The sequence below is a fragment of the Pseudopodoces humilis genome, chromosome 3 (genome assembly GCF_049639895.1).
Source record: "Pseudopodoces humilis isolate 2021_Gansu_Grassland_sample_001 chromosome 3, ASM4963989v1, whole genome shotgun sequence".
In the NCBI taxonomy this organism is placed as follows: domain Eukaryota; kingdom Metazoa; phylum Chordata; class Aves; order Passeriformes; family Paridae; genus Pseudopodoces; species Pseudopodoces humilis.
In genome coordinates, this window is record NC_142202.1 from 11,138,418 (window position 1) to 11,147,102 (window position 8,685).

At 58.0% G+C, this 8,685-nt stretch overlaps 2 protein-coding genes across 3 annotated transcripts in view; both read right to left on the reverse strand.

Annotated features, from left to right (window-relative positions):
* PTK7 (protein tyrosine kinase 7 (inactive)) overlaps window positions 1-2,038 on the reverse strand; it is a 35,073-nt gene extending 33,035 nt beyond the window's left edge. For both annotated transcript variants that reach the window (XM_005534034.3, XM_014262506.2), the window contains exon 1: window positions 1,929-2,038. In XM_005534034.3, coding sequence (XP_005534091.1) covers window positions 1,929-1,959 — 31 coding nt within the window. In that variant the 5' untranslated portion in view covers window positions 1,960-2,038. The remainder of the gene's footprint in view (window positions 1-1,928) is intronic.
* Window positions 2,039-4,097: 2,059 nt separating this feature from the next.
* Window positions 4,098-8,633, reverse strand: LOC102105894 (heme-binding protein 1-like). The gene is made up of 5 exons (XM_005534033.3): window positions 8,451-8,633; window positions 8,269-8,354; window positions 5,530-5,671; window positions 5,225-5,408; window positions 4,098-5,076 (listed from the first exon to the last, which is right to left on the reverse strand). Exons 1-5 carry the CDS (start codon window positions 8,608-8,610, stop codon window positions 4,902-4,904), a joined length of 747 nt encoding a protein of 248 aa, XP_005534090.1. The 5' UTR covers window positions 8,611-8,633; the 3' UTR covers window positions 4,098-4,901.
* Window positions 8,634-8,685: the final 52 nt, after the last annotated feature.

Below are 8,685 nucleotides of genomic sequence, written 5' to 3' on the forward strand. Positions count from 1 at the left end.
GTCAGCACACATCTGTGTGGCATGCTGTAGTGCCACTGCCAGAAAGATCACAGCTTTGCTGAACAATGGAAGTGGAGGAAGACCAGCAGTCCAGGCACCGAGCACTTCTGGAACACATACATGGCAAAGGACACGCATGAGCCATGGATACTCCACACAGGTCTTGCTCCAGTGCTCTTTCCAAACAGCATCCACAGGCCAAGAGAGACAATGCCCTGCAGCCCACAAAACTTACCACCAGCCCGTAAAACCTAAACATCAAACTGCACGTTTTGGCTACACTGATGGCGCCTGGATTTTTTACAGTGTCTGCGAGCTGGACAGCTGCATGTTGCCCCCAGTGCTGTAGGATGTGGTCCTGCTCAGCAAAAGAAACAAGGGGGAGTGTACGTGATCGGAGCAGCACAGAAACGCCAGCAACTGCAGAGGGGCAGGAAAGGCAGCACACAGCCCTCACAGGCAGGTTTGCACATCCCGACTGCCAGGGCTGGCCCGCTGGCACATACGTGAATGCTGTGGCAGGCTCAAAGGGCCCTATGACTTCAAACCAGAGCCCAAGCTAAGCATGCACTCCCCGGCCAGAAAAAGCCTTCCCAGAAGGCTGCCAAGGCGGACTGCAATCACGGCGCTAATCAGCTAAGTAAGTGCTGCTTTTCGTGCTTATCAGCTGTAAATTGGACGATACTTGCCGCCTGGCAGCAGGGCTCAGCCACGGCTCCAGATATGGACGGGCAGCAGCACTGTAGATCGCTTTCCTTCAGATGCAGTATTCCACGCAGGTGTTAAACTAATATTGCTCTTGATTTTACAGCAGAAGCTGCAAAGCAAACTCTGCAACTGTACACGGTGGGACAGAAGGGACTGCAAACAGCTACAGGCAGGGTTCCTAAGTGAAGAAACGAGGTGATGTGGCATGGGGCAGCCGTGGGACCCTTCAAAGCCAGGCTGGAAGACAGCTCACAGCCCCTGCGGCTCTCATGCACAGCCAAGACCTCGGGCTCCCCACACAAGGAGAATGGTGCTAGGAAGTCAGTGGGGAGAAAAACCACGGAGCAGAGCAAGAGAAGGAGAGTTTAGGCCTTGCAGCTGGACTCTGTGAAAAGCAGCAGCCAGGAAAATCAAGGGGCCGCAGAGCTCGGAAGGGGCAGGGAGGGTGGCACGGGGGGCGGGGCAGAGGGCTCATCCAGATGCGCTCAGCAAGGGACAAAAACCCCTCAGCGGTCGGGAGGTCAATCTCCACGGGTGGGAACTCACCGCGCGCCCCCTGTTTTTCCTCCGGGTTCTGATCTGACCAGAATTCATAGGAAAAACCACCCGCTGCCCCGCGCAGCCTTCCCGGTGTCAACCCTGCCCACGGGGCCGGAGGGGCGCGGATCGGAGCCAAGCCCCGCTCAAGGGATCTCCGGGAGTCCTCCCCGGACCGCGCCGCTCCGGGGGCGCCTGTTCGCCGTCTCCCAGACAGCAATTGTCTGGCGTATTTGCATCCCCGTGGATTTCGGCACCACGCTCCCCCTTCGGAGCGGGCGGGCGGGCAGGGCGAGCCGGCGCACGCCGGGGAAGGAGAGCCGGGCGAGGCGCCCCGGCGGCTCCCGCAGCACAGCGGGGCTGCGCGGGGCGGGGGCGCGGCCGCCCCGGGGGGGGAACAGATGGGGCCTCACGCAGCCCCTGCTCCGCGCCCCACACCGGCGGGACGAGCGGGCCCCATCGCCGCCGGGCTCACGGGGGGGGGGGCCGCAGACCACCGGAGGCTCGGCCCCCGACACGGCCACGCCACCTTCACCCCCGGGCCCGGCCGAGGACCCCCGCCCGCCGGCCCCAGCGCGGCCCAGACACGGACTCGAGGGGAGGCGCGAAGCTCCGCCGCCCCCGCCGGGACCCGCATTCCCTGGGCGGGGGGGGCTGGGGTGGCTGTCCCGACCCGCACTCACCCAGCACCAGCAGTGCCCGCACCGCCGCCATCCTCCGCACCGCCGCCAGCCCCCGCGCCGGTCAGCGTGCCCGCCGGACCCCAACCATGCCGCCGCCGCCCCGCCCGCCGCCGCCGCCGGGAGGGGTTCCGGAGGAGGGGCGGCCACCGGGAACCGGGCGGGGTCGGGAGGAGCGGGGTCCCCCGGGCAGCGCCCGGCTCGGCCCCCCGTGCCTCCGCCGCGGTGCTCGAGGCTCGGGGCTCGCTGGCGCCATCCCCCGCAGAGCCCCGCCGGCACGGGGGGCGGGGAGGGTCGCGCCGGGCTCCTGCGTACCCCTCCTGCCAGTCAGTGCCTCCGGGGTGCCCCGAGCAGCGAGGAGGCGAGGGAGCTCCCCTCACGCCCAGGGGCTCCTTGTAGCCGGGCTGTTTGTTAAACCGATGGTAGAAGCTCCCGGCCTGTACCGCTTTGAGAGACTCTGTGAAAGCACCGGGGCAGCGAGGAGCCAGGAGCTTCGCACCTTGCTAGGGACAGAGGGCTGGACACACAGTCTCAATGCACAGCACGCTGCCCGCTCCTTGCTGCTCCTCTGCGGGACCCAAGCTGAGGCACAGCAGCAAGGGCCGGTCTGGCCATCTGCATGGCCCAGACTGGAGCCTCTGTGCCCGACCCAATGCCTCTGGTGGAACCTGCTGCAGCCCTGCACCACCGGCTCTGGCAGTTGTCACTCTGAACACCAGCTTGCCAGCAGGTTTGTTGAGCCTCCAAAATACTGGTTTTGGTACTGTGTGGAAGAGTCGCCATCGGACATTGCCCTGAGCACTGCTGGATCCATCACAAAGGATGCTGGAGCCTTTACTCAGCAAAACCTGTGGCACAGGATTGGAGCGTGCTTGCTGCCCGGTGTGGCAGTGCCAGCCTGGTGCTGCACCAGAAGCCCCCACCATTGCCACATCCTGGGAGACCACACAGCTGCTCCCACACCATGTGCAGCTGTGGAACTTTGCCAATAACCACAGACCAGTCCCCTCTCACCACCTCCTGCCACCAAAAGCTGTTCTGGTTTTGGTTGGGGACCAAGCAGCCTCAGAGGAAGTGGTAGCCTATTCAACACTGTCTAGAAAGGAAGTTTTACTTCCACCTGCAAGCTCAGGGCAAGCAAAGCAGCTGATACATAGAAAGGGTCCCCATACACACACTAGCACACTTTGCTCTCCCACTGATACTGACCCCAGCTTCAGGGGATTCTCTTTCCCCAGGAAGGAAAGTGATCTAAGCAGTGCCAATCCAGGTATCCTGACTTCTCTTAGAAGCACTTGCCACATCAGCCCTCAGTGGTGCAGGCTGTCACTGCATCTCCTGGGTCCATATTGCCTTTAGTGCCCCAAGAACAAGAACTGTATCACAAGATAGCCAGGAAACCACTGTCTGCCCTTGCTGTGCTTACCCAGACTCTGCCTCAAGCTCCCTTGCAGAGAAGGGTGTATCTTGCTCAGCCCCCTCTCCCCACAGCCCCAGGCTGGGCATCCAGGCTCCCCACAGCCAGAGAGCAAGCCAGCCTGGAGGGGACAGTGTGCAGCATCTGACTGGAGAAAGGAGTGGCAGAAGCCACCTGTGCTGCTGGGCAGTGACACCACAGAGCTGGCCAGGCCTTCCAGCTATTCCTACCCCCAGCTGCACTGGAGAGACCAGAGCTGAAGTTTGAGCAACAGTGGCAGGCAGCAAGGCGTACATCATGAGGAATCTCATTGGGAACTGCATCAGAAGCAGTTAAAAGTCTCTCCACATCAAGCCTGCTAAGCAGATCCCTGCGGGAGTGCACCAGTTCCTGCAGCCAACCAGCAGGACATGCAGTTGCATTTGAATTCTCTCCCCAAAAGATCAGGTGCCCACATGGAGTACAGCTACAGTATCCAAATCCTGCACCAGGGAAAAATGATGCAGACCCCACCCAACAGACAAACCAACTTACCTGCAGACGAGTGTGCCCACGGTTCTTGCAGCAGCAACAGAAGCAGCCTGTGCAGCAATGCAGAGGCTGTGCTTGGCTGAACAGGAAGCTGTAACCTAGGCTAATTAGAGACCTTCTAATTAGCCACAGCTTTGCAGCCTGGAGCATGTCCAGGAAGGGACAGCAAGGCTCTTCCCAACCCAACCTAGCTTCCGCCCATCCCCACCATCAGTGATCTGTAGTTAGTGGTTTGAACTGGGTTTATTTACTGTTGGCACTGTCAGCTTCCCCCAGGAAAGCATGACTGTATTCATGGATGTGAAATTCACTAATCAATCCACAACACAGCACACAGGGCTGCTGCTGCTCTCTGGACCTGCCCCTCTCAGCTCACAGCAGGTCTGCAAAACAGCAACCACAACAGATGGACTGCCAGCACCCTAGTCCTGGCTGAGGAATGGTGAGTGACAGCCAGGGAGACACCCAGCAGTCCGAAGAGAACTACCCCAGCGGGAAACATTCAGGATTTGCATCTGAATTCAAGCCCTTTTCCCCTTTGAACACAACTGTCTCTGTAGCAGCATTTTAGTGGCTCTGTTCAGGACAGGTAGCCATTCTCATAGGAAGCAGGCCAGAGGCCACACTGAGCCCCACATCTTGTACACAGTCATTTGCCTTCTAGACACCATCACCTTGTGATGCTGTCCACCACTAGATCCACTAGCCTCCCTGGCACAGCTCTGCAAGCCCAGCGCAGGTCAGGCTAGCACAAGTCCCCACCACGTGCTTCCCATCAAGAGTTTGCTCTAGAGGTTGTCCTTGGTGCCAGCTCCAGCCTCAGCTGTGGGGACAGGTAAAGTGCAGACCAGGCAGGATTTCCCCTGGCAGGACCCTTGCAGGGCAGGCTGCAAACCCACCCCTCAGTCTCTTGGTGTCTCATTGTGTTGGTGAACAGTGGGTCGGGATGTGCTCCATCTCCTTTGGGTCAGAACTACGCCATCTACACCGGGTCCAGTGGCGCGCTGGCTTGCGGTGACGGAGGAGACTCACTCGGCCCGGCGGATGAACCAGATCTCATTGCGGCGCTGAGGGATGCTGGGGTTTTCATAAGAAGCCACGATGTAGGTTTGTCGCAGCACCGTGTCAGTGGAGCCCAAGAGCTCCCAGAAGAGACTGATCTCCCGCAGAATAGTCTCCTCAGTGGTCATCCCATAGAAAACCCTGCAGCAAAGGGAGCAGCATAAGCAACAAAGCCAGCACATTCCCACAGCCAGAGCTCCCATCCCTCTGTCTAACAAACCACAGCAGCTATGCAGGGAGTTTGCACATCTCTGCTGAGCTGAGAAAACATCTCTGGTGCTGGGATCACCTGGTTATAACCTGGAGCGGTGCTCTCTCGATGATGTGGATTTCAGGGTCCATGGGAACAGGGGCGTTTTGCTGGAACTCTCGTGGGAGGTAATAGGCAGTTAGGACCTCACGCTCCAGCTCACTCCCCTCCTTGGTCAGGTGGATTTCGTTGAGCACTGGGACTGTCATGCCCAAATAGCGACCTGGAAAGAGGCAGGCAGGTATGTTGGCAGCAGCAGCCCTCCTACCCACTCCAGATGGACAGTGGCAAAGCCCTCCCCTCTGTGCAGTCTGCCAGCCCCTCCAGCCCCTGCCTGCACACACCTACAGAGTTCTCCTTGCAGATGTAGCGCATGAGCTTCATGAAGCTCATGGAGATGCTCTGCTCATACATGGGCTCCCCCATGGTGACACAGGCCCACTTCCCAGCTGGGTACTGCCGCTCCTCGTAGGCTGCTTCCTCACACTGAAAGAGGCCACAGACAAGCCAAGTCAGAGTTAAGCACACTGACAACACTGGAGCAGCTGGGTGGAAAACCAACACTGACAGGCAAGAAGCGGGGAGACAAGCCTGCCAAAAGGAGAGCCCCTACTAGGCAGTGGTTGGCAGAGCAGGACAAAGAACGTGAGGGGAGCTGGCAACACACGCACCTCAGACAAGGATACTTATGAGCACTGGGCAAAGGTCAGCTCAAGTCAGCAAAAGGAAAGGCACAGACATGGGACAGGGTACAAGGGGTTCTGGAGGCTCCTGGCATGCACAAGGAATGGAGCACATCCTCAGCAAGGAGCACAGGACTTTCAGTTCCTCTTCGGTCTCTGTACAGCCTATTCACAAGGATGTTCCTGATTCCAGGCACCCAAAGGCCTCCAGTAAGGCTGATGTTGTTCTCAGATGCAGTGTCTTTTCCCTGGAATACTGTGTGCACAGAGGATAACAGAAACATCCCTGCCCAGAAGAAGGGAAAATCTGGCAGAAGAGCTCTAGTACCCAGAAGAGTTGTGAAGACTGGAATAAAATTCCTCAGATCCTTCTCCCATACCAAGAAGCAACAGGAGGAAGAGACATGAACCCAGCTGTGGAATTTTGTGGTTTAGATCAAAATCTCTATTTCCAACACAGAATGTCCAATATTCTGGACAAACCCGACACAGAAGGAGGGCAAGGGGAGTGGGGAAATTGCATCTGGGTATGTTCATAGGTCAGCTCATAGCATGTCTGTGTCCACAGGTAACCTAAACAGGGGCTGGGAAGTTGTAACCAGCACCTATCTTCCTACTCTCAGCTTGTTCTTCATCCAGACCAAAGTGGTCATGAGACAAACTTGTTCCACGGAGCTCAAGGCATCTTCCCAAACTTCTTGCTTCCACAGCTGTGCTGCCAGTGACGGAGACAGGAAGCTGTGACAAGACTCAACATTGGGTGCAGCCTCCCTGTGCCTCCACCCAAATCAGGAGTCTACCCTGAAAGCCAAACCAAGGCCAGAAGGAAGGCAGCAGGCCTGTTTGTGTGCATCAGTGGGTTGCCAGTAAGAAAAGTGCCCCAAAACACTGTAGGCATCCATTCACCTTTTAGCTGGGGCCATGCCTGCCATTGTCCCACCAAGCAAAGCAGAGCAGAGCAAGAGCATTTTCCAAGCAAGGCAATCACCAATCCCTCTACTCTATCTGCAACTCTCATCTGCCATACCACCTGCAATAAATGAATCAATCCAGTGAAGTCACAGCATCTGGTTGTGCCACAGCCTGATCCTTACACTAAGCACCACCACTCTGGATGATACTTGTCCACAAGAAACATGGAAGATGCTTCATGCAGTAGCAACAGGTCCCTCCAATGTGAGCTGGGGAGCTGAGCTGGGGGCTGTGTGCTGGCAGAGCACAGTGCTCAGTATGTGGCATAATAAATCACTTGCCTCCAAGAGGATGAGGGCTTGTAGCACTGATAGCTCAGAAAAAGCAACCAAATACTACTGATTGGTTTGTACTGAGCCTGGCAAACGTGTCCCTAAGAACCCCAACTCCAAAGTCCCCTCAGCGCTGATGTCAGGCAATAGCTCTTCTCACTCAGCCTCACACTCCAAGAATCCTCCTCAGGCACAGATGGGATGCCACAACAACAAAATCTCTTCAGTTCCCACGAAGTCTTGCGGCCCCATTCCTGCCTGGGACTGACACAGGCAGAGAAAAGGCCAGATTAAGTCCCTGGGACCCAGAACAAGCAAAGAGGGAGTGTGGTGAAGCCCCAGTTCAGAGCTGCACAAGCCACATGCTCAGACATGTTTTACAGGGAATGCTGGACCTCAGCCCAGAAGAAATTGGTTAACCACTTCTTATACAGAGGACAACTGACAGATGTCTTCTTGGTAGAAAGCCCAACTAGGCCTGCAGAGACACAAGAACCAGTCTGACAAGCAGTTATTTCTCAAAGCACAGAAGCACCTTTATGTGCAAGAGAAGAAAGTGTGCAACATAGCCAGCACAAACAGAAGGTCTTCAGGCAAAAGATACCATGTTTGCATTGGTGGTTGAGACAAATAACACCAGTTCCCCTCTACAGCCAGGGTCACAGGCCCCAGGTTCCCCACAGACACATCTCTATCTTGTGCCAGCTGAAATCTCCAGCTTAACCAGCCAAAGTAACGAGCACAAACACAAAGCCAGCAGGATTTCGAGCTATACAACAAGGTGTTTGGAGAACGGCAAGAGAGCAGGCTCTGAACTGAAAGGTCACTTTCTTAGATGTGTCCACCCCAGCAAGAGGATAGGCTGGCAAAGGCTGGAAGTCACAAGACCAGAGAGACCAGCAGGACTAGTCCAGTTTTAAATTAAAGGCCGGGAAACTGAGCATTGCCATTCTCTACACAGGAGGAGGTGCAGGAGTGGCAGAATACTGCACCGATCCAGAGGTGCTGCAGGAACCCCGGCGAGGCCGACACGAGGCACCTTCCCTGCCCGGGAGAGGCTCTTGCTACGCCCGGGGCTGGCGGCAGCACCGAGGCAGCCGCACCACGGGCGGGCAGCGGGCGAGAAGCCGGGTGTGCGGAGAGGGTCAGGCCTCACCTTCCCGTGCTGCGAGAGGGAGACGTACGGCACGGGCTCGCGAGCCTGCCTGTGCCGGGCCATCTGGGCGATCGGGCCTGACATGTCTGCAAGGCAAAGCACACGAGAGACGAGGCTCGCCCCGGCCGCAGCGCAGGAGTCCCGGTCCGTGCCATCACAGCCCCGCCAGGCCCGGCGCTCACCTCGGGGCAGGCTCACTCGGTGCGTGCTGGCCACGGCTTCCCAGTGGGCGAACAGCCGTGCCTCCCCTTCCTGGTCATTCTCGTTGTCGCTGCCGTCCCCGTCGGCGGCCGCGGGCTCGTCGCCCAGCTGCTCCAGGTCCTCCAGCGTGATCCGCGCCATCGCGTCCGCCGGCAACGGGACGGGGACCGCCCCGGGGCGGCACGGCCCGGCCCAGCGCGGCGGAGAGCGCCCCCT

Coding starts and splice junctions, on each gene's coding strand:
- LOC102105894 (XM_005534033.3), bottom strand. CDS start 8,610: ATGGCGCGGATCACGCTGGAGGACCTGGAGCAGCTGGGCGACGAGCCC. Junction 8,355..8,450: donor CCGAGTGAGCCTGCCCCGAG/GTGAGCGCCGGG, acceptor TTTGCCTTGCAG/ACATGTCAGGCCCGATCGCC. Junction 5,672..8,268: donor CCCTCTCGCAGCACGGGAAG/GTGAGGCCTGAC, acceptor GGCCTCTTTCAG/TGTGAGGAAGCAGCCTACGA.